The sequence below is a fragment of the Dipodomys merriami genome, unplaced genomic scaffold (genome assembly GCF_024711535.1).
Source record: "Dipodomys merriami isolate MVZ:Mamm:240054 unplaced genomic scaffold, mDipMer1.0.p SCAF_22, whole genome shotgun sequence".
Taxonomy (NCBI): domain Eukaryota; kingdom Metazoa; phylum Chordata; class Mammalia; order Rodentia; family Heteromyidae; genus Dipodomys; species Dipodomys merriami.
Genome location: NW_027203604.1, coordinates 9,375,631 through 9,401,047, shown reverse-complemented (window position 1 = coordinate 9,401,047; position 25,417 = coordinate 9,375,631). Strand labels below are relative to the sequence as shown.

Genomic DNA, 25,417 nt, shown 5'->3' with positions numbered 1-25,417 from the left:
ACACAAAAGCGAATGGACGCGCGGGGGCGGCGGGCGGGGAGCCGCGGCCCCACCGAAGGGACCCCCGGCCGCCGAGCGGCCTCTACGTCAGCGCCCCGGGTGGCGCCGCCTCCGCCCGCCGGCCTGGGCCCCGCTCCCGCCGCCGCGGGGAAGGCGGGCCGGGGAAGAAGGTGGGCCGAGGGTCCCGGGGGAGAAGGTGGGCTGTGGGGTGGGAGGACTCGGTGGGAGGTGGATCAGGGATGAGTCTCAGTGGGAAAGGCGGGCTGGGGAGCCCTGGGGAGGGAGAAGGTAAGCTGGGGAACCTGGGAGGAGCCTACCGGCCGTCCTTCCAGAAGGCCGAGAAGCAACTCCTTGGCCCTAACTTTCTTCTGCCCCCCCCCACCCCCACAGTGGGACGGACGGACAGATGGGGAGGACGGGGGTGGGAGGACGAGGGGGGCGGTTTAGTCCTCATCCTGGGCTTTGCTGCCTCCCTCCCACCCAAATCCCCACGACGTTTTTGGCTCAAATACAACTTCTCCCTCCACTCCTTCCTGGCTGGACGCTGCTTGGCTCCCTCACAAGATTCTGTGGAGTTTCAGTCCCCACAGGTAGAGGATCAAAGTCAGGGGACCTGAAAGCATGCTGGCACTACATGGAGGTGGTCCTGTAAAGAGACAGCTTACCTGACATTTGTGCTCTGGAACCCCCGATGGAGCCCCCAGCTCGGAGAGCTCAGAGGCAGGAGGGCAGTCCCGTGACCCTTCATCTGTGCTGCAGGACCCTAGAGAAGAAGCCAAGGGACCACACTGTCTGTCGCTCTCTCCCTGAAAGGCCAAAGGGCTACACTGTCACAGTTGCTCCTGTAAGCCTTTGCACTGAATTGGCTCTTTGGCCTGTTCAGAGGGCCTTTGGTGTGCGTGGCAGAGAGAAGATGCCTACTGGGGAATGGAGGTCTTCCCCAGCCCCCTCCTCAAAATGCTGTATCCTTTGGGCACCCCTGGTGGACAGGAGTCTTGGTTTTTGTTAAGAAACTTGTCTGCTGGATCTGTCTCATCCCCCACCCCCACCCCAATCCTGTGGCAAATCCACATTCCCCTATGAGATGCCTGTCACTTCAGGTGACTTCCAGATTTAGACCTCACAGCAAACACAATTCTTACCACTGTCACTGCCCTCCTCGAAGCTGCCCAGCAGTTCCATTGCCAGCAACTCAGTGAAGATACTCCTGTTAGGCCAGAATCTGTCCTCAGAGTCACCACCCACCCTTCAAACAGGTGGCTCCTGGACCAGAGATTCAGGATCCCGCCCAAGGATGGGCCTTACTGAGAGCAAGTGTTGAAGAAGAGGAAGGTGAAGGTGTTAAAAAAAAAAAAAAACTAGAGATAGGGGTAGAGAAGAGTACTCTCTCCACACCTTTGAGCTGTCTAGGATGAGCACAATTAGGCCACTTGCCTAGATTCCAGCTGTCAACCTTTAGTATCCTTCCCCCTGAGTAGTGCTTGACACACTAAAGTTCTGGGAAAGAACTATTAAGTCATTGTCTAGGATTAGTGCCTGGGTGTGAATTCTTGCACATAAAGGGCCTAGGATGAGTGCTAGTGAACTGGGCACAGTGTGGTTACATTCCCCTCTACTGATGTACTAAAGCAGTCATATGTCCAGTGCCCAGACCACTCTGAGTTGTCCAGTCATGAAGTCTAGAAACTTCTGGAAGCCCCATACAGGGAGCACCATTGGTTATGGACAGCACTTCCTCCCCTGAACACTTTTCTTATTTACAAATAGTGGTGGTGGCTCCTAAAACTCACCAAATGCTTCCTAGATCTCACAAGGTTTTGCCTGAGTCATGGTGCTGGAACCATTTTACAGAAATGAAAATGGAGGCTTAAAGCAAGTGTCTAAGCAGAAGAGGAGTGGCCTGGTAAGAGGGCAGTAAGGAGCAAGTGAGGGGCCCACACTTCTCCAGGTTTTCAACCTGTATTCCCTCCCCTTGGCCCTCTCCCAGGAAGTCCAGCCTCCCTCCACAAGTTATCCCCTGGGATGTCTTTACCCATCCTCCCTGGTCCCTCCTCTTGGTAGCCAGCTGTGCCCTCTGCAGCTATCCCTGTGAATGTCAGCCAGATATTTTCCTGGTACTCAGAACCCTTCCAGGGCTGCCTGCTGTTTGCTGCATCAACAGACCTCATCCCAGACTTCCTCATAACTTCCCTATGCTCTTTCTCCATCTCTTCCCCTGATATGCTCCTCTCCCTTTCCCTCCTTCCTTCCTGTACTTATGTGTATTGAATAGGGAAGGATATGACTCCTGAGGACTGGACAGCAATGGTCTCCAAGTTCCGGGGGCATCCTGCCCCCCTTCACATCATTTCACTCTGGCCCCCAATTTGGTAGCCCCCTCTACTTGTGCTCTCTTATCCCCAACCAGCCAAGCTGGTACCTACAAGTGTCCCCATGTCCCAGCATCACCACCAAGGACCCAAATTGGCCTTGCCTATGGCAGGTAAAAAGAGGATAGGTGCAAATGTGGTACCTATACACAATGGAATTTTACACAGCTATTAGAACAAATTTTATGTCATTTGAAAGGAAATGGATGGACCTAGAACAAACCTTGTAAGTGAAGTAAGCCAAGCTCAGAAACATAAACAGTGCATGTTTTATCTCATATGTGGAAGCTAGATCTAAAATACACTGGGACATGATAAATTATACAGGACTCTAAGCATTCATACACAGTGAGATCAAAGGAGGATACTCTTAGGAGACGAACACAAAGGTGCAAATGCCTATGTGCATCTAATAATATAAAATAATATTTATCAAAATGAACTCCAGGTAGTGGAAACAAGGGTTTTTTGTTGTTGTTTTGGGTTTTGGAGTTTTTTTGTTTTTATTTTGTTTTGCTAGTCCTTGGGCTTGAACTCAGAGCCTGGGCACTTTCCCTGAGCTTCCTTTGTGCTCAAGGCTAGCACTCTACCACTTTGAGCCACAGTGCCACTTCTGGGTCTTGAGTGGTTAATTAGGAATAAGTCTCATGGGGACTTTTCTACCCAGGTTGGCTTTGACGCATGATCCTCAAATCTCTGCCTTCTGAGTGCCAGTATTACAGGTGTGAGCCACCAGCACCCCACTCTAAGGAATTCTTTTTGTTGGTGGTGGTGGTAGTCATGGAGCTTGAACTCTGAGCCTGGGTGCTGTCCATGAGTCCTTCAGCTCAAGGCAAGCACTCTACCACTTGGGCCACAGCACCACTTCTGGTTTTCTGGTGGTTATTTGGAGATAAGAGTCACAGACTTTCCTGCCCAGGCTGGCGTTAAACCACAATCCTCAGATTTCAGCCTCCTGAGTAGCCATGATTACAGGTGTGAGCCACCAGCACCTGGCTCTAAGGAATTCTTAATTTTCTTTTTACATTGTTCGTTAGTGTAAGGAAATTGTTTTTTAAATTTTGTGCCAGTATTGGAGTTTGAACTCAAGACCTTGAGCTTTCTCCACTGGCATTTTGCAGATGGGAATTTTCTTCCTATGCTGGTTTCAAAACATATCCTTTGAATCTTAGCCTCCTGAGTAGCTAAGATTACAGTACAGATGTGAATCACCTGTACCTAGCAAAACTGATTTTTTTTTTTTTTTTTTTGGGTCCGGTCGTGGGGCCTGAACTCTGGGCCTGGGCGCTGTCCCTCAGCTCTTCAGCTCAAGGCTAGCGCTGTACCACTTGAGCCACAGCCCCACTTCCGGCTTTTTTCTTTTTGCTTATGTGGTGCTGAGGAATCGAACCCAGGGCCTTGAGCGTGCAAGGCAAGCGCTCTACCACTGAGCCACCTTCCCAGCCCAAACTGATTTTTATATGCTAATTTTGTATCCTACTCTTTGCTGAATTCATGTATTAGTTCTGAGGCATGAGCGCACGTGTGTGTGTGTGTGTGTGTGTGTGTGTGGAAAAGTTTAGGGCCACTCTGGACATGCACCTGAGGTGTACAGTACTATGCCTAAATACTTCCTGTCCTCAGGTCAGTGCTAAAGGGCTTTCCCTGATCCCTGATGTGTGTCCACATCACTGTCCTTTCCTCACTCAGGTGAAACTCCACAGCCCTAGGACTATTCCCTCTGCAACAAACCCCATACTGTCCCTTCCCTGCTCCAGGAATGACCAATGGACAGATAAGCTTGAATACACATTTCTCCACACAAGCCCAACCTAAGATTTTTCTTTTGAGATATATGGTGTAAAGGACACTTGTGTAGGGTTAAAACCTTTAACCTGCTACATGACCTCCATTTATCAGAGAGACAGGACCAGCTACAGTTCTTGCTCTCCAGGCAGGGTTCTTTAATTATAGATCTATGGAATCTTTCATAGTTTGGTTTTCCAGTCACAGGAGTCAGGAAAAATTAGTGTACCCAGATACTGGTCGCTCTTACTTGCAGCCCTAACTACTTGGGAGGCTGAGATCTGAGTATTGTTGTCTGAAGCCAGCCTAGACAGTAAAATCCATGAGACTCTTTTTTCTAGTTAACCAGTAAACAGCTGAAGTGGAGCTGTGGAGCCAAAAAACTAAGGGAAAACACCCAGGCCCTGAGTTCAAGCTCCAGTACCAGAACCAAAAAAGCAGAAAGGAGAAAAGGAAGGAAGGGAGTGAGGAAGAAAGAATCCCAGCTAAGTCACTGTCCACTGGCGGTAACTGTTCCATGTCAGTGGCATACAGTTGTATGAGAGTTCAGGGTTGTGTAACAAGACCACATACTTGGAACCTTAAAAAGCAGACACCTAGCATCTCCAGTTTTGGAGGCCAGAATTCCTAGATCTAGGAGTCTACAGGTGACATCCTAGGGAACAATCTGTTCCCTGCCTTTGTCCCCTCTAGTAACTCTTGGTAAACATTTCTTGTCAAATGAAAATTTAAGAAATGGAGAGCAAATTAACCATGAAGGGACAAGCTCACTCTCACTAGAAAACAACGTCATCCAAGTGAAGTTAGGTGTGGTGGTACAAGCCTGTAATCCTATCTGAAGTAAAATAATAGTGAGTTCCAGGCTAGCCGATGCTGCATAGTGAACACAGTAAAATTTTGTTACAGTCACACAGACCAAAAACAAAAACCACCACCAGGCCAGTAGCTGAGTACCAGTAGCTCATACCTTTAATCATACCTACTCAAGACACTGAGATCCAGAGGATCTTGGTTTTAAGCCAGCCTGGGAAGAAAAGCCCACCAGACTGTTTCCAAACTAGAAAAAGGTAGAGTTGCAGGCATGGCTCAGTGGTAGAGTTCCAACTGTGAAGAAGAGCTCTGAGGCATTCAGTTCGAATACTAGTACCACCCCCCCCCACCAAAAAAAAAAAAATGTTATGGCTGGGTGTTGGTGGCTAATGCCTGTATTCCTAGCTACTCAGGAGGCTGAAGATCAAGTTTCAAGGCCAGCCCAGGCAGGAAAGTCTGTGAGATTCTTAGCTCCAGTGAACCATCAGAAAACCAGAAATGGCACTGTGGCTCAAAGTGGCAGAAGAGCTCAGGGACAGCACCCAGGTCCCAAGTTCATGCCTTATGACTGGCAAAGAAAAAGTTACCCAAATGAAAGGCCATTTTTACCTGTCAAACTGGCCAAAGGCCAATACAATGGGCTGGCCTTGCCTAGTGATTGGGCATATGCAGACAAATGGCTCCTAGGCACTTGTGTAACACCGGGCAGTCTGGCAGTTAGATCAACAGGAATAGCTCCTGGTGAAATGCTCTCAGTTGGAATAATGACACAGACCATCACAGGATTCATCTTCAGGGTGGCATAGGCCCTTGGGAACCACCAGGTTTCTGAGTGCACCCAATCTCATGGCCTTTCAAGTCTACGCCAGGCCCTTGCCTCAGGTTTTTCTCCTCTCCACACATTCTCCTCTGTCACTAGCCACATCATTTATTACCTGTTTTTTTTAAAACCACATTTGCTTTTTGGGGGGGAGTATGGGCGGACTGGGGTGGTAGTGCTGGTCCTGGGTTTCAGGGCCTAGGTGCTGTGAACTTTTGCACTCAGAGCTAATGCTCTAGCATTTGAACAATAGTTTCACTTCCACTTTTTTGGTAGTTAATTGGAGATTTGAATCTTATGGACTATCCTGCCTAAGCTAGCTTTGAACCATGATCTTCAGATTTCAGCCTCCTAAGTAGCTTGGATTACAGATGTATACCATTGACACCCACCTTTGCTATTCTTGATTGTACACACCTATGATACTTTCCTATTCAAATGTAAACACAGTCAGGGGATGAGGGGCTGTGTCCTCCAGTCCTCAGTCCTTTGGGGACCAGGCAGGGTCTAGCAAGAGGTTCCACAAGAACTTCCTTAACAAGTGAAGGAAATGTCTTGCTCTGCTGCCAAGGATAGAGAATCCACTGGATCCACTAGGATCATCACATGATCCTAGATGGGAAAAGTGATACAAACTTGTATGGGCATCATGACCATTTTCTGTAAAAGAAAGAAAAAACTATATTGCACCAAAAAGGGAGCAATCCAATCTTAACAATGAGTGCCTCAGAGTGGAAGAGTTCCTGGCAGCTTTTTTCTTTTTGTTCACCTCTATTTTTTTTAACTTTTCACAGTAAACACTACTTTTCAAACATGAAAAAAAAAGTCAATAAAAACTATTTTTGGCCGGGCACCGGTGGCTCACGCTGGTAATCCTAGCTACTCAGGAGGCTGAGATCTGAGGATCGCAGTTCAAAGCCAGTCCAGGCAGCAAAGGCTGTGAGACTCTTACCTCCAATAAGCCACTAGAAAACTGGAAGTGGCACAGTGGCTCAAGTGGTAGAGCACTCTCCTTAAGCTGAAGAGCACAGGAACAGCGCCCAAGCCTAGAGTTCAAGCCCCGCGACCGACAAAAAAAAAAAAAAAAAAAAAAAAAAAAAAAAATTTGTAAAAGGGAAGAAAACAAAACCAGAACTGGTGGATCACACCTGTAATCTTAGCTATTCAGAACAATAAGATCTGAGAATTTTGGTTTGAAGCCAGCCTAAGCAGGAAAGTCCATGAGACTCTTAACTCCAATTAACCATCCAACTGGAGGCTGAGGTTTGGTTCAAGTGCCAGCCTTGAGAAAAAACAAACAAATAAACCTAGGTCCTGAGTTTAAGCCCCAATATTGGAACAAAAATGGAGAGTGTGACCTGCCAGTGGATGTTCTATAGCTACAGGACATCTGCCTGAGAACTGGTCCTGAGCTCGGGTCACTGCCATAGGAAGCCATGGTCCATCTCAACACTGTCTCCTCTTGGCTAAGCATGGTGTCCTGATTTCTTGTTTAGCCCCACATCGCTGACCCTTTCCCTTCCTTTGACTTCTTATTCAGGCCTGAACTCCTCTGGCTTTGGGAACCAGTGTAGAGTCCTGCCTTGTAGCTAAGCCTGACTTTCAGGGACTAAAGCACTTGCAATTGTCCTAATGATGAGTAGGAGGAGGAAGCACTTGTTTCAGAGGGCATATCCTTGAGATAACTGCATTTGTTGCTGACACTGTCTCCTCTAGCTTCAAGCCACAGGACTGTTCTCAAATGAGGTGAACCTGAGGACTCAGGAATGGTGGGATCTGTGATGTTTTGTCACCATGGGGACACACCTCGGTGAAAGTTGGTTAGACCGAAAACAATGTTTCTTCCGCCAGGGGTTTGGGAAGCAGAGTAAACTTTTCCTCACACACCACTGTCCTTAGTGGGATAGGGATTTTTGTCACACGGAGCCGTCCTGGCTCTCCAGCAAAGAAGGGGCTTAATGGCCTGACGTCCCGACAGCTGGCAAACAGAAGGGCAGAATCCCTCAACGCCTATGGAGAAAAAAGGCGCCAGAGTGAGACATTATTTCCTTCAAGTTTGGAAGCCAAATCCCTTAGAGAAGAGGGCTGGATCAATCTTGCTTCTGCAAAGGCAAACTCATGAGGACTCCCAGGGACTCAGGCACAGCTTGAGGCCCTAGATGGGTCTGGTTGGTCTGGAGTGGGTCCCTGTTTATCCTGGCTGGGCCCAGGGAACATCGGGAAGGCCTTCCTCTGGGGTCGCCCACCCCAGAGGCCTGCAGGGTGAGCAGGACCCCCAGCCAGCCGACTCTGATAAGAGGCGCTCAGCGGTAGCTTCGGTGGCAGCCCAGTCGGGAGGACCCAGCAGGCGCCGTCTGCTGGCACAAGCAGTCACCGGGGCTCATTAAGGCATCCGGCCGCTGCGTTGGACACCTCGGCAGGGCCACCGACAAGGCTCCGCCCCGGGCTGCGTGCGCACCATTTCCGCGGGAGGCGGGGACAGGCCGTGCGTCATCCCAGCCCCACCCTCCTCCCAGGCCCCGCCCCGGGTGCGGCGGAAAGCGCGCGCTCTGCCTGACTGCACCGCGCAGGTCGGGACACTGTTCTACGTCAAGCAACAGAGCCTCAGGTTAATAAGATGCACCAAACACAGTCCACGCATATTAACTCCCGAGTGTTAAAAACACGACTTAACCAAGATCGAGTTTACATGTTCCCGGGGACGCACAGCCTGGAACTTATTAGAGCATTTCTTTTCTGGCTGCATGAAATCTAACTATGGAGCCCAAACTTGGAACCTGAGGAATATGAACAAGATGTTCATATTCACTACACATGACTGTTCCCCTAGAGCTAGAAGAGTGGAATTACGCTGAAAAGGCATACTGCTTCTAAACTCTGATCAAGCCCTTCTGGAGCTATCTCAATTATAATTAAAATTCCCTAGGTTTCTGCTTTTATAAATGAATTTAAAAGCCACACAGTAGTTTATACTAAAAGAATAAAGATTTTTATTAAGCATTGTAAGTTGCATTCAATAGCCTCCAGATACGCCACACCACAATCCATCAACAGTCAATCAGACCCAACAGCAGTTCATTCTTCACAATCCATGAGTTAGGGCAGAACTCCCTTCAACTTACAGTAAGATCCTACTTAGCTCTTGCGGGCAGGGGTGGGGGAATTACACCTCATTTCTGATCACTAATGTGATGAAGAGCATCAGAAGTATATGAAAACGATAAGAAGTGATTCGGATTTCAAAGTACGTTGTTTGGAAACATTAACAAAAACATCAAAATGATAGAAGTATACCTGCTTCTACTAAATTCTTGATGGGAAAGTTCTCAAGAACAAGCAATTTATTTCCTGCTACAGAAGGGGGGGGTGTTTTTTTTTAAGATCAAAGGGTTTTTTCTTCACAGAATTTCATATTTGCTAATATGAAGGCATAAAACAGCAACAAAGAACAATAATGCATACAGCAGTGAATACACCAGGGTAATGTCGATATTTGAAACGGCTAGATAATTTTTTCAGGGTGGGGAGGGTTGGAATAAATGCAACAGAGGTCAATAATCACAAAATTTTAAGGTTAGAGCAAGATCAGTCAATGACTAAACAGAGTTAACATTTTTATAGGACTATTACTGATTATTAGCATTTTTGTTTTGCAAATGGGCACGTACTGGTAAGAATGGAAGAAAGGACAATAACATGCATAATATTAACTACACACTTTAAAAATTATGAACCATGCAGAAGTTTAGCTCAAGTAGTAGTACTAATGGTCTACATCCGATTCAAAACCACATAGTTCATTGATCACAGATGCATGGTATTAGTCACAAAAAGTTTCAGAACATATTGTGTTGATTTTGAAAGGTCATTTGCATCTTCTATGATTTCAACTTTATCTCCATTGAACTTGCTTGTAAAGTATGTATGATGTACTGTATATTTAAAATCAGCAGAACGGCAATATTACTCTATAATTTTTTAGTTTCGATAGTTGCACTTTTTTAAACACAAAAGAACCACATCAACAGTGATGAAATTTAAGTAAGAAAGAAAAACTGTGGTTGTGCCTTATTTCTTTCATAATCATAAAAATCAAAGCCTTAAACAAAGCTTCATTGTGAAACAGTAATGCAAAATCAAATATAATGGCATACATATGGTGCCAAATGCTAGAAATTATATTTTAAGCTATATATACTTAAAGACTGCCAAAATTTGTTTTTCTTTATAGTTCAAGAAACACAACTATAGGCTTTTGTCATAACCAGTTTAAACTTTATGTGTACTTCATTTTAAGTGCGGGAGTCAAATGCTCTTCATTTTCTTTCTTTTTGTTTTATTGTAGCATTTTGACTACAACTGGTTAAAACTAAAAATGTGTTGTTTAAATCTCTGATATCAAAGAGGGATCTGAATTTCCAAAGTCCTCATTTTTCTCTTACGGAAAGGACAAAATGTACATAACTGCAGGCTCTCTTTCTCTCCAGATATTTCTAAATCCTTACCCTTCCAGCATCCTTCACCCTCTATAAAAAATAAGTTTACTCTTCTTTATTTAAGACAGCTGCCTCCAGAGCAGCCTCCCTGCGGCAGGCGCTGTCTGTACTTAGTGCATTTAAATGAGGATTTGTATTGCACGTTTTAGAGTCATTGTTCAAGGCACTTTCGGGGTGGGGGGCCCTGGTGTCTCCTGCACTCCCATTCAGCTGGGGCACAAGCTTCTCTTCGGCCATCACTCCATTTTCAGCCAGGGATCCATCTGATGACACAGCAGAGGACTTGGATTCCCCGGATTTTGACTTCAGTTCTTTGGCCACTTCTTCTGCTGAAGCAGCATAAGGAGGTCTGCCCTGTTTAAAAGGAAGGACAACCAATAAGGCAGCCTTGGATAAAGAGGTGGGGAGGGAGGATACCGGACTGGCCCTATGACTGGGCTGCAGGCTCAAAAGCAGAAAGTGCATGGCTGGGTCCCTCTGACTGTCTTTCCCTCGAGTGGCCTTCTGTTGGTGAAACTTCTGTCCCAGTCAGTTCCTTCTGTGTTCCCTTCCCTCAACTTCTCTGCTGTTAATGTCCTAAAAATGAGGGAAATCCCATTTCAGGAGTTCTATCTAATGCCACATACAGGACTTAATTTTTTAACCTAACAAATACACTTTGGCAAATCTGCTCTAAAGTTAAGGCTCTCCCATGTACCCTCCAAAATGAACAGATCACCCACAGATGCCTGGAGAGGAGTGGCCAAATTACATGAGCTACTACATCAGGCCAACAAGCACCATTGGGCAACCTCAGAAAGCCCAGTGTACACAGACAGCACATGTGGGTTTGGGAAGGATCTCTGTCCCTCAGCATGTTTTCTCTGGAAAAAAAATTAGCCTGATCCAGTACATTTCTGGAACAAGATTCTCTAAAATGACAGTAAGACACCTGAGATATAAATTGCTTCTTCTATCAAAGATCAATGTACCTCCACTTTGGCCCACAGCACCCCTGGCACCTACCCATTAGAAGCCATAGCACCAGTTATCAAGTTATAAAAATCAAAATCTGTAAATGTCTCTTGGGATCAATGACTAGGGCTGAACATGGTTGGCCTAGCCAAAGGAAGGTCATGGTCTAGAGAAGAACAGGATCTTCTAGCTCCTTGGCCCATGCCCTCCCTCAGCACAGGATGACAAGGACCTCCAGCATCTTCCTGTCTGTCCTCCTTTCCTGAAAGCCCTAGCTAGGGTTTGTCTTGCTGAAAAAAAATAAAATAAAATAAATGAAAAATCAAAGTCCACTCTCTCCACTAAGAACAGGGAGAAAGAGTATACCCTGTGAACCTCATTTAAAAAAAAAAAAAAAAGCAGGGGCTGGGAAGGTGGCTCAGTGGTAGAGCGCTTGCCTTGCATGCCTGAGGCCCTGGGTTCGATTCCTCAGCACTACATAAGCAAAAAAGAAAAAAGCCGGAAGTGGCGCTGTGGCTCAAGTGGTAGAGGGCTAGCCTTGAGCTGAAGAGCTGAGGGACAGCACCCAGGCCCAGAGTTCAGTCCCCACGACCAGACCCCCCCCCCAAAAAAAAAAGCAAACCTCAACTCCTCTTAATTCTCCTTTGGAACCTTGAAACAATAATGTGCTTTCTTTCATTTTATGGTACTGGGGATCAAATCCAAGGCCTTGTGCATACTAGATGAGTGCTCCACCAATAAGCTAAATTCCCAATCTGATGCAAACTATAACAGTACAGCAGTAGCAAGAAGGAAAAGAAAATGAATACTGAGGATTTGAAGTGTATCTCTTCAAAGCTCAGGCTTCTCCCAATTAGACAGTCTATCTGCAGGACTAAACCAACACTTAGCACAGACCACCTCCTGGGCACCACCTGCTATAGGGACTTGGGAGCAGTCAAGGGCAACTGCACCATGGGTTGCAGGGTAAGGTACACACAGAGGATGGAGGGTACTGAAGATAGCAGGTTCTCCCCTACTGTTTGTCTACAACCTGTTTCCCTTGCTCCTCTGCCACAAGTAAATGCAGCACCATAGTAAACAGTGTCATTCGTTGAGTATGTGGGTGACCCACACTGCACTAAAGACAAGTGTGGGAAGAAATGAAAGGACAAGGAAAGGAAAAGTCTAGAACTTCTAGGTAAGCAGGCTTCATACCCTTAATAAGAGATGCACATGAGTCTCGGGGCCCATATCAATTATTCTCAAGGTGTGAACAACTAGTCTCACTAGTGTGCAAGAGAAAGGACCGTGGAAGATTTACAAGTGGATAGATTCACACCCCAGAGGCCTCAAGGCACCTCAGTAAAATGTGCCCATAAGAAAAGACCAAAAGTAGCTAGGTATATTAGTACACACCTGTGATCCAAGGTCTGGCAGGAAGATCACAAATCTGAATCCAGCAGAGCACTGTTTATACTACTAGCTACTCAGAAGGCTAAAAGCTAGATAGAGGACCACAATTCAAAAACACAAAAGTCTTCAAGACACTATCTCCAACTAATCAGGAGGTCTAGGCCAGAGTTGTGGTTCACGCACTTCCAGCTACTATCACTACCAATAACACTACCACCACCACACACACACACACACACACACACACACACACACACACACACACACACACACACACACACACACACACACACACACACACACACACACACACACACACACACACACACACACACACACACACACACACACACACACACACACACACACACACAAAAACCCCACAAATTCAAAGTCTAGCCAAAGTAAGTTAGTAAGGATTTGCCTCAAAAATTTAAAAATGGCTTAGGGGTGGCTGAGGCTTGTAAGCCTAGCTACTTGGAAAGCAAAGATGAAGAAGACTGTAGTTTGAAGTGAAACTGTGCAGTCTTCAAGACCTCATCTCAATCAATAAGAAAAGGCTGAGGACAGTGGCACATACTAGTCACCTGACCTAAGCAGGAGACTTAAATAGGAGGATTCTTGTTAAGGTGAGATAAAACACAAATATGAACATTATTTAAAAAAAATAGGTAAAGCAAACAAAGCAACAACAAAAATAGTTGGGGATCCAGCCCAAGAACATCTGTCTAGATGCTTCTAGCAGCAGAGAAGTAGCGCCACTGGTATGGTGCCAAGGATTTAATACAGTGAGAAACAATGAAATGAGTTAAATCCCTAACATTAGGGGGTAGAAACACCAAGAGCTAGGAACTGGTGGCTCACACTTGTAATCCTAGTACTCAGGAGACTGAAATCTGAAGGATTGAGGTTTGAAGCCAGCTGAACAGAAAAGTTTAAAAGATTTTATTTCAAAACAACTAGCAAAAAGCTGAACTGAAGGAGTGGCTCAAATGGTAGAGTGCCAGATGAGTGTAAAGTTCTGAGTTCAAACCCTGATGTGGAGGCAGAAGACCAAGAATGTCTCCTCTGATCAAAACCAGTGACTGAAATGACACTAGGGCTGAGGGATATGGCTCAAGTGGTAGCACTCCTGCCCACCAAGCGCAAAGGCCTGAGTTCAAATCAAAGTATACTTTCCCTCCCACACCACCAAAAAAAAAGAATTCTCAAGTGGTATGCTACAAAACAGAAATGCATAAATCCAAAATGCAAGGCCCTGAGTTCACTGGGAGTGGTGAAGATAATAAAGTAAAAGAGCCCCTGTAAATGAGATGGAAAGAAAAATTTTAAGAATTCAAAAGAAAAGCCAAAAATGAGGCCTAAATTAGAAAAAAAAAAAAAAAAAAAACAATAACCAGTAAATACCATAATACCTGAAGGAGAAAATCACAGATTTTAAAAATTAGAAGAAAATGAACATAGGGAATACAAATCAAACTCACTATAAGAGACCAGGTCATTCATACTAGGATGGCTAGAATTAAGAAGATGGAAACTCGTGCTTTGTTGCTTAAAGCTAGCACTCTACCACTTAAGCCACAGCTCTGTATCTCACATTTTGGTGGTTAACTAGAGATATCTCTGCCTCTTGCGTAGCTAGGATTACAGCCATAAGCCACCAGCACCAGCTAAGATGGAAACTTTTAAGTGTTGACAAGGACATGAAGATAGTGGAACCCTTATAAGCACCTGGTAATGTCAAATAGCACAGACATGATGGAAGACAATTTGACAGTCTCCAAACAGTTCCACAGAATAACCATACAATTAAGCAATTCTATTCCTAGCTGTATGCCTAGAGAACTAAAAAGAAATGCCCCCCCAAATCTGTAGCTGAATAATCATAGCTATTGTATTTGAAGTAGCCAAGAAATGGAAACAACATGTGTCCATCAGCATATTAATAAATGTGGGATGTATGTTCCCTGGAACATAATTCAGTAATGAAGAGGAGCAAAATGCTGCCAGTGGTACTAGTACATTTATACCAAACCTTGGAACAGGCAAATCCAGAGGCATAACATACATCAACTGTACCAGTTGCTGGGGAGGGAAGGAAGGATCGGAGAATGAGTGCCAGTGGGTAAAGTGTTTCTTTATGGGATAAGAATATTCTGGAATTAGTACTGCCAATTGCTAGACCTTGAGAATAGACTAAACACTACTAAATTATTAAAAAAAAAATGAATGGAAAACAACAAAGACCTAACAGATACCTAACCAAAGAAGATACAGAAATGGCAATTATGTGAGCATATGAAAAGATATTCTACTACCATATGTCATCAGACAAGAACAAATTAAAACACAATACCATTATCCACAAATATGTGGCCAAAATTCAGGATGCTGATACCATTAAATGCTGGTAAGGATGTGGAACAATAGGAAGCCTCACTTACAGATGGTGGGAATGCAAATTGTATAGTCACTATGAAAGACAGTTTGGTGGTTTCCTACAAACTAAACATATTATTGCCATAAAATGCACCAATCTTTTTTTTTTTTTTGCCAGTCGTAGGGCCTGAACTCTGGGCCTGGGCTCTGTCCTTCAGCTCTTCAGCTCAAGGCTAGTACTCTATCACCTCGCCACTTCCAGCTTTTTCTGCTTATGTGGTGCTGAGGAACCAAACCCAGGGCTTCATGCATGCAAGACAAGCACGCTACCACTGAGCCACCTTCCCAGCTCAAAATGCAGCAATCTTAAGCCAGGCCTCAGTGGCTCATACCTGTAATCCTACTCAGGAGGCTGAGATCTGAAGATCGAGATTCAAAGCCAGTCCAGGTAGCAAAGTCCTCGTGAGACTCTTATCTCCAATTAACCACTCAAAAACTGGAAGTAGTACTGTGGCTCAAGTAGTAGCCTTGAGTACAAAGAGGCTCAGGAACAGCACCCAGGCCTTGAGTTCAAGCCCTGAAACTGGGAGTAAAAAACGCAACAATCGTGTTCCATAGGATTTACACCCAATATAGTTGAAAACTTGTATTAGCACAAAAATTCGCACACAAGCCAGGCACTGGTGGCTCATGCCTGTAATCCTGAGATCTGAGGCTGAGATCTGGGGATTACAGTTCAAAGCCATCCAGGCAAAAAAGTCTGTCAGACTCTTACCCCAACTAACCACCAAAAAAGCCAGAAGTGGATGAACCTGTAGTTCAAGTGGCAGAGTGCTAGTCTTAAGCCAAAGAAGGTCAGACAGTGCCCAGGCCCTGAGTTCAAACCTCAGGACAAGAAAAAAAGCAAGAAAGCAAGAAAGAGAGGGAGGGAGGTGGAGAGAAGGAGGGAGAGGGAGGGAGAGAAGGAGGGAGGGAGGGAGGGAGGGAAGAAGATGGAAGTAAGGAATTATACACATTTTTTTTTTAGGGGTCTGGTCATGGGGCCTGAACTCTGGGCCTGGGCGCTGTCCCTCAGCTCTTCAGCTCAAGGCTAGCGCTCTAACACTTGAGCCACAGCGCCACTTCTGGCTTTTTTCTTTTTGCTTATGTGGTGCTGAGGAATCCAACCCAGGGCTTCATGCATGCAAGGCAAGCACTCTACCACTGAGCCACCTTCCCAGCCCAACACACATATTTTTTTTCTGGTTTTCATCTGTGGTGCTAAGAATCAAACCCAGGGTCTTGCATGTATGCTAACAAGCATTCAACCACTGAAAAACAACATAACTTTTTTCAATTGTCCAAACTAACTATCAAGATATCCTTCAGTTCGAGTGGCAGAGTGCTAGTTTTAAGCCAAAAAAGGTCAGACAGTGCCCAGGCCCTGAGTTCAAACCTCCAGACTAGCAGACAGACAGACAGAGACAGAGACAGAGACAGAGAGAGACAGAGAGAGCGAGAGCGAGAGAGAGAGCGAGAGAGAGAGAGAGAGACAGAGACAGAGACAGAGAGAGAGAGAGAGACAGAGAGAGGGAGGGAGGGAAGGAGGGAGGGAAGGACGGACTACACACATGTTTTTCTGGTTTTCATCTGTGGTGCTAAGAATCAAACTCAGGGTCTTGCATATATGCTAACAAGCATTCAGCCACTGAAAAACAATATAACTTTTTTCAATTGTCCAAACTAACTATCAAGATATCCTTCAGAATGATAACAGAACAAATTGATATGTCTAAACAAAGGAGTATTATATAGCTACAAGGAAATGAGCTATCCATCTGCAAAAAGAAGTGGAGGAACTTAAAATGCACATTGCAAAGTGTAAGATCCTGATCTGAAAAAAACAATATCCTATGTGATTCCAGCTATGTGACATTCTGGAAAAGACAAAGGTTTGGAAAGAGGTTGATCAAGTGTCTGCCAAGAGAGAAAAGGATGAATAGGCAGAAGACAAAGATTTAGGGCAATGCCCTACTCTGAATGATACTACAAAGGGAGAGACACATGTCAGTATATATTTGTCCAAACCTGCAGAATACACAATAACAAGAACAAAGTCTAACACAAACCATGGACTTTGGATAATTCTGTTACATAAGTTCATCAACTGTAACAAATTTTTCTCTTTGATGGGAGATATAATAGGGAGATTTGGTGTGAAGGAGGGAGAGAGAAAGAGAAGTAAGACATGTGTATATGTGTCCCCATATCTTCCTCTTGGTCCTGAAAACTATTCTAAAAATTAATATTTAAGAAAACCAAACATGGGCTGGGAAGGTGGTTCAATGGTAGTGCTTGCTTTGCATGAATGAGGCCCTGGGTTTGATTCCTCAGCACCACATAAGCAGAAAAAGCCGGAAGTGGCGCTGTGGCTCAAGTGGTAGACCTCTAGCCTTGAGCTGAAGAGCTGAGGGAGGGTCAGAGCCCAGGCCCAGAGTTCAGGCTCCACAACTGAGAGAAGCAAACAAACAAACAAACATGTTGAATAAAAACTATATGACTTGTGGGAGGTACAGGATGGAAAAATTGGGCAAGAGTGAGGGAAAGGGGTGACATTGTCCAAAAAGAAATGTACTCTTTACTTGACTTACACAACTGTAACTGCTCTGTATATAATAACAATAAAAAATTAAAAATTAAGTTGGATGCCGGTGGCTCACGTCTGTAATCTTAGCTACTCAGGAATCTGAGATCTGAAGGTCACAGTTCAAAGCCAGAAGTGATGTGGCTCAAATGGTAGAGAGCTAGAGCACAAAGCTCAGAGAGAGCGCCCAGGCCCTGAGTTCAAACTCTAAGGCCAGAAAAAAAATAAAAAATAAAAGGAAAATCAAATCACTGACTGTATAAACAGGAGAATTTTAAGTATGTGAGTTGTACAGCAAAACGAAGAGTCTACCAAACACTGAATGTAGGCAAAGAAAAACTAGAGTGAGGGCAACAGCCACTGAGGGTGAAAACAGCACAGAAAAAGAATAGAACCCAAACACCTCTAATATAAGACATCTTTCTCAAAGAGAACTGAGTGCACATATGAGAATATCCTACACTGAGGAGGAGGATCAAGAACAACCAACACCAGGAATGCAAGACAAAGCATTAAACTTTTAAGAAAAAGCACAGAAAAGCTACAATCAACTGGGGCACTTAAGCCAATCTGCAAATGACTATGAAGAGAAAGACATTAGCAATGTCTTTGATAGCAAAGTTTTGTTTTTTTTTTTTTCTGTCGGTCGTGGGGCTTGAACTCTGGGCCTGGGTGCTGTCCTTCAGCTCTTCAGCTCAAGGCGAGCGCTCTACCACTTGAGCTACAGCGCCACTTCCGGTTTTCTGGTGGTTTATTGGAGATAGGAGTCTCACGGTCTCTCCTGCCCGGGCTGGCTTTGAACCGCGATCCTCAGATCTCAGCCTCCGGAGTAGCTAGGATTACAGGCGTGAGCCACCAGCGCCCGGCCTGATAGCAAAGTTTTATGAACAAAAAAAAGTAAAGGAACATAAAATAGGTAAGAAAAAAATGAATGAGTATGTTTCCTGATTAGGAAAATGTTTCACATAGAATGCTGTTCCCAAAGTCCTTCAGAGACCAAAGTGGACATATAAGCCGGGGGGGGGGGGGGGGGATGCAGGAGGGGAGATAAAGGGGACTGGGTGCACTGTCCAGATTGATAAGAATACAACTATTGTAAACAAATGAAGGGAGAGCAAATGCAAACATTTTCCTTCAACTGTTCTCAGTGAATGATGGTGCAATCAAGAATTCTGTCTCATTGTGGGATATTCTAAGTCTAACAAAACTGGAGTTTTATTTTTCTTTTTTGACAGGTCTGGGGCTTGAACTTGGGGCACTGTACTTGAGTTTTTGTACTCAAGGTTAGCTACAACTTCAGCCACAGCTCCACGACTAGCTTTTTGGTAACTAAATGAAAATACAAATTTCATGGAATTTTCTGCCTGGGCTGGCCTTGAAACTCAATTCTTACACTTTCAGCCCTCTGAATAGCTAGGATTACAGGCATTAACCACTGGCACCTGGCTAAGCCTGAGATTCTTAAGATTCTCAGGATAGAAAATTAGATGTTATAATACAGGGTGAATAAAATTCCTGTCTTTTGATGGAACTAGAAGACTCAACACAAAGAGATGAAGTATTTTACTGGGGAGGGAGGACAGTATACTTATGTGACTCACACGTTTAAGTGTATGAGCTTCTTCTTAGTGTATACTTCCATAAAGAAAGTCCACAAATGGGCTCATCCAGAAGAATGAACACATGACTATAAGACAAAAGAGGTGAAATAAAATCCTAGAAACAATAAGAATACAAGAGGATCTTATTTCAAAATAAAACAACTCTGAATGTAGTGTTTGCATTTTTATGTATAAACAAACAAAAAGATCCAGTAGCTGACATAAATCTGATAGAAATTAATTACCCACTGGGTCCTAGTCTGTGGTGTTGAAATGTCACTTCTGGAAAATACCAGGAAGCAGCTACCCTGGGTGAGGAATGTCCAGAAACCTAGGCCTTTGTGTCTTACCAGCAAAGAAACCAGAAAGGCTTCCAAATGATGACAATGACTAGGGCTTAAAGGAATTTACATCTGTTGAGTCTTGGACCAGTATACGGTGTTACAAGGCCTGACAGTTACAGAACACAATCATCGCCCTTCAGTCTAGTTCAGAAAGGAGACACAGATAAGGAATGACAGAGCAACACTGTGACACTTGTGGGGACATTACCTGAATCGTTCCCTGGCTTTTATAGCCTCTGCCATAGTACCTTCCACCTCTTCCAAATGTTCTAATCACTGGGGTAGAAATAACTCCCCTTGGACGTCTAGATCAATAAGGGAAAAAAAAAAGAGCAAATAGACATGAATCTCTCAAAGACCACAGTTTAAAAACATTATCAAATAGATACTATGGGGACTAGTCTGCTGTATGAGGCACTGAGTTTATTTATGGTCATACTAAAAATTTATTCAAAGGAATCAATATTTTTCTGCTTCAAGCCCATTTTTTAAAATTAATTAATTATGCTGGGCGCTGGTGGCTCACGCCTGTAATCCTAGCTACTCAGGAGGCTGAGATCTGAGGATCGCGGTTCAAAGCCAGCCCGGGCAAGAAAGACCATGAGACTCCTATCTCCAATAAACCACCAGAAAACCGGAAGTGGTGCTGTAGCTCAAGTGGTAGAGCGCTCGCCTTGAGCTGAAGAGCTGAGGGACAGCGCCCAGGCCCAGAGTTCAAGCCCCACGACCGACAAAAAAAAATAAAATAAAATAAAATAAAATAAATTAATTTATTTATTTATTACTAGCTAGCTAGCTAGTCCTGGGGCTTGAAATGTGGGCCTGGGCACTGTCCCTGGGCTCCTTTGGCTCAAAAGGCTAGTGCTCTACCACCATTTGAGCCACAACACCATTTCCAGCTTTTTCAGTGATTAACTGGAGATGAAGTCTCATGATTCTCTGCCTGGGCTGGCTTTGAATGGCGATCCTCAGAGACCAGCATCCTTAGTAGCTAGAATTACAGGTGTGAGCCACCAGCATCTGGCCCACATTTTTTTGTGTGTGTGCTGGTACTAGGATTTGGAACTATCACTAAGCTTTCTTGCTCATGCCTGAGACTCAATAAATTGAGCCACCACTTGCAGTCCAGCATTTATTTTTGGTTAGAGACAGAAGTTTCACGGACTTTTGTACCAGTGTTGGCTTTGAACAGGGATCCTTCAAGTCTCAGCCTCCTGAATAGCTAGGATCATAGGCGTGAGCCAATAGCATTCAGTTGAAACTATTTGATTTGAAAAATACTTTAAAACAACTTTTAAAAGAGAACTCGTATATTGAACACATATTTAATAATAGTTGATTATATAATGTTATATAAAAATAAGACTCTGTGCAACTATTAAGAATGATGAAAGAAGACTGCACCTAATGATATAAAAGCAAATCCAAGATCTTTTTAGCATTTATGTTAGATTCATTTTTCCAGTCTGGAGCTTACCCTCTTGCTGGTCCTCCCACGGAGACTACTTGCAGTGGAAAGGGCCCCCGGCCTCCACGGCCCCGCCTGCTCCCAGCCCAGTGGCCAACCACAGTGCCAGCTATTTCTAGTTTCCCTCCCTGAGAAGGTATAGGTTGTACTCCTGCACACACACACACACACACACACACAAAGACAAAAGAAAGCAATACATGAGAAAACAACTTTTTTTTTTTTAAATGGTAGGCAGTATGGCCTGAACTCAGGGCCTATGTGCTGTCCCTGAACATTTTTTTGCTCAAGGCTAGTGCTCTACCACTTTAAGCCACAGAACTACTTCCTGTTTTCTGGTGGTTAAGTGGAGATAGGGTCTGGTCTCATGGACTTTCCTGCACAGGCTGGCCTTTAACTGTGATTCTCAGATCTCAGCTTCCTGAGTAGCTAGGATTGCAGGCATGGGCCACCAGTGCCAGGCTGAGGAAACAAAATCTTTACAACATAGCTTGAAAGGCAAATAGGCAAAAAACTTTTCAGTATTGGTTTCCATAATCAATAAAGCATTATAGAAACTAATATAGTTGCTTGGATCATCTTTTCCCTCTCTTTCTCAATTAAACTCAAGGTCTTTTGGATGCCAGGCAAAACATCTATGACTGATCTGTATTAATAGCCCATGTTTTATTTGAGACAAGGTCTCACTGTGTACCCCAGACTGGCCTTAAACTTCCTGCTTCTGCCTCCTCGGTGCTGGATTGCAGGCATGAACCACCATGTTCGGCTCAATAACTCTTACTTTGTTTAATTAGGATTTCTTTAAACAGAATCTAAATTGTATTCACCAATCTCTACTAATTTCTGATAATTGTTTGCATATTCTAAAATTTTCTGATCTAAGAAAATTCTTAAATCATTAACCAATAGCAAAACAGAGCCTCTAGCATCTTGTGCTCTGGCAGGGAAATACATTATCATGAGCTCTACACAATTCTAAAGCAACTATGTCAGAACTGGCCACCAAGAATCTAGAATGGGCCTTATGTTTTCTAACCGTCACGTGAACAAGTACAAAGAAAGAGGAAAAATGTTTTAATAGCATATCTTACTTTGCCCAATAATATCATCTAACATATGATGAAGATAAAAAACTAACAAGTTGAGCTGGGTGCTGGTGGCTCAGGACTATAATCCTGTTTACTCAGGAGGCTAAGATCAGAGTATCACAGTCTAAAGCTAGCTCAGAGAGGACCATCTGTAAGACTCTTATCTTCAATTAACCTCTAGATAACTGGAAGTGTCTCAAGTGGCAGAACACTAGCCTTGAGCAAAAAAGCTCAGGGACAATGCCTGGGCCCTGAGTTCAAGTCCTATGACTGACCAAAAAAGCCAACCAAACAACAACAACAAAAAACCCTAACAAGCTACTTTAATTTTTTCCATGTATATACTACTGGCCATGATGGAAGTTATTTCATGTACATGTGGCTAGTGGTAGCCACTCAGGACAGCACAGGTGGGAGATTCAAACACCATAGTAGTAAAGTTGGGAAGCAAGTTCCTTGTACCCTCCCCTCTCTCTGCTAATCCCCAACTACAGAACAGTAGTAGCACCCTGGCATGACAAGGAGCTGAAGCACATCAAAAAAATGAGGGCTAGTCTGGTGCCGGTGGCTCATGCCCATAATCCTAGCTACTCAGAAGCCTGAGATCTGAGGATCGAGGTTCAAAGCCAGCCTGGGCAGAAAAGTCTGTAAGACTCTTATATCCAATAAACCACTCAGTAAACCAGAAGTGGCTCTGTGGCTCAAGTGGTAGAGCACTTGCCTTGAGCTGAGGAGCTGAGGGACAGTGCCCAGGCCCAGAGCTCAAGCCCCACAATCGACAAAAAAAAAAAAAAGAAAAAGAAAATCAAGGCTGTGCTACAGGACCAGTCCCAGGGCGGAAAAGTCCTAGAGGCTGCAGATGGGCCTTCTGTGGCTACAGATAGGCTAAGCCATTACTCTAAATGTGTTAGAACAGACCCGCAATGCAATTGATAAGCCAGCAGCTCAGCCTGTGAGCATGAAGTGCTGATCAAGTGACCCAAACATGAGATGGGTTTGTTCTAGGAGAACACACAGTGGCCTACCCTGAAAAGAGAGACAGCTATGGCCAAGTCACTGCAGAGACCTGCAGGCAGAGGGCCAGTCAGGGACCCATGAGAAGGGGCACTGTGGTGGAGAAGGTGGCTCTCAAGGACAGTCAAGGAAGACAGGCACCAACCACTGGAGCAGAAGAGGTACTGGCAGGCAGAAGCTCTGGAAAGGGTGTGGGTATAATTACCGCCCTGGGACTTGCTAGTCCTGCTGCTGTCACTGCCTGAGAAGGCTCCGCAGTGTCCTGATGCTGCTGCCACCCGGAAGGCACGGTAAGGGCCTGTTGCTACTGTTTCCCCATAGGGGCCTCCAAAGCCACAGACTCCTGTAGGATTTAGGGTAGAAAGAGACAGGGGAGAAACATGAGGAATGTGGCTTCGGGCCCCTTAAGGGTATGAGACAAAGCAAAGCATCCCCATCTCCTCAGCTGCTGAAGAGAGAGGGGTCTCCTAGACCCTCCCGTCCCCTCATCATCATGCATCTCCAGAGGCCAGTACTGCTGGCCACCCTTCATTAGCAGTCATTCAGTAGGACCATGGATACCGTGACATCAGTACTGGAAAATGGATCTGACTCCGATGGATTTAATTTCTTGCCCAGAAGGAAGAAAAAAAAAATCTTAAAAAATATGAACACTGCAGCCAGCTGTTGACAGACTTTAGCATTCAGTCTTTGCATCAGAGCTGATGGCTCCCTTTCTCTTTCAGATCATCTCTGGAATCCAGCTCATTCCTCCCTAATTTGGAGGATTACTACTGTCAACTGTCTATGACCCACAAATAACGGTCTTAGCAAAGTAAGCTATGGCTACACTAGAAGCATCACCCTTTCTGTCCCAGCCTGAGTAAATTGACAAATACCTTACCTGCAAAGCCCCTACCCCTGCCCTGTGCGGGTGGGATGGGCCCAAAGTGCCGTGGGTACATAGATGTGGGATAGAAAGGCAGAGCAGGAGGTGGTGGGAAGGGGAGCGGGTGATTCTGCCGAGAGAAGTTGAGCCCCTCCAGGACACTCTGCCGCATCTTTTCCACCTTGGCAGCCTGCTCAGCCTGGAAGTCAAGAACCAGGCAGGTAAAAATGTCATTCACAGTAATCTAACTACAGTTGAATGAGCACTAACAAACTAAGATCTATTGACTATTGTTTATTGACTATCTATTTGCATATGTGTCTACTTGTCTACTTGCTGATATTCACTTCTTGTAATCCAAGCAGAGATCAGATGAATAACATTAGCCTGGCTTGTTTTAACTCATACTAGAAATAAGAATACACACAGACATACACACTGTGCTTTAATGCTTTTGTTGTTTTTGCTTTCTATGTGTCAGACAAGCTTCTAATGGCATAAGTTGACAGTGGGGTTGGCAATAAGTTCAACAAATCACATATACTAAGTGAGTGCCTGTAAATAGAACCCCATACAGAACAAAATGTGAGAATACACAAGCAGAAACTTGCAAGCACCAAACCCTGAATTTTCTCAGGAACAATGGTTAAGATTCACTAACTCAGTATTCAAAGTGAAGTTAGAACCAAGCTGTCACAAATAATAAGAACCAATGGTCTCCCAAGAAGTGGCTCAGTGGGAGTCCTGAGGTGATATTTGGTAACACAGGGCTGGGTCTTCTCTTGTATATTTCATGACAAATACACTATAAAAGACAAAAGATTTAACTATAGTTAGAGATGGCCACCCTGACTCTCCAACATACCTGACCATCACAGAGGTCGATGAGTGGGGTCTTTTCCCGGCTGGCTTTGAGGAGTTTAGACTGGAAGAGCTTCCCATCAAAATACATCCAAGGACAACAATGTTCCCAGGGGATGGGCTGTCCGCATGCGTCGTTGGCAAACAATGCCATGTCTACTCCACTCATGAACAGGGCTGACAGCTGAATTCCTCGGGGGTCTAGGTTCTCAATCTTTAAATTGAAAAGAGTAATTTCTATGGCAGAAGAGTACTATAGTATCTAACTCTCCCAATAGTCCCAGTCAAATTCCCCACAGGTAAAGAGCACAAAACCTCGACGTAAGCATGACTAAGTATCACATGAGCCTCACCTAGACCTGCTCTTACTGACTTAGGTTATTTTTGACACATTTAAGTTTAAGAGCATGTTTTATGAACATACTGAAATATTCCAGTTTGCATTCATAAATTATTACACAGTATGGGTAATACTGTGTTATGGCTGAATGTCACCCAGGGTATCCTCAGAAGCCCAGAGCTCCACAATCACTTCATGAAAT

At 44.6% G+C, this 25,417-nt stretch overlaps 1 protein-coding gene across 2 annotated transcripts in view; it reads right to left on the bottom strand.

The window, feature by feature from the left end:
• Nucleotides 1-8,754: 8,754 nt before the first annotated feature.
• Fam120a (family with sequence similarity 120 member A) overlaps nucleotides 8,755-25,417 on the bottom strand; it is a 111,959-nt gene continuing 95,296 nt past the window's right edge. Inside the window, exons 13-18 of one of the 2 annotated variants that reach the window (XM_070033309.1) lie at nucleotides 24,880-25,089; nucleotides 24,030-24,213; nucleotides 23,352-23,489; nucleotides 21,054-21,195; nucleotides 19,785-19,881; nucleotides 8,755-10,634 (exon numbers count right to left, since the gene is read on the bottom strand). In XM_070033309.1, coding sequence (XP_069889410.1) covers nucleotides 10,326-10,634; nucleotides 19,785-19,881; nucleotides 21,054-21,195; nucleotides 23,352-23,489; nucleotides 24,030-24,213; nucleotides 24,880-25,089 — 1,080 coding nt within the window. In that variant the 3' untranslated portion in view covers nucleotides 8,755-10,325. Of the gene's footprint in view, nucleotides 10,635-10,660; nucleotides 10,857-19,784; nucleotides 19,882-21,053; nucleotides 21,196-23,351; nucleotides 23,490-24,029; nucleotides 24,214-24,879; nucleotides 25,090-25,417 lie in introns of those variants that run through there. The other variant, XM_070033310.1, reaches the window with a different exon arrangement.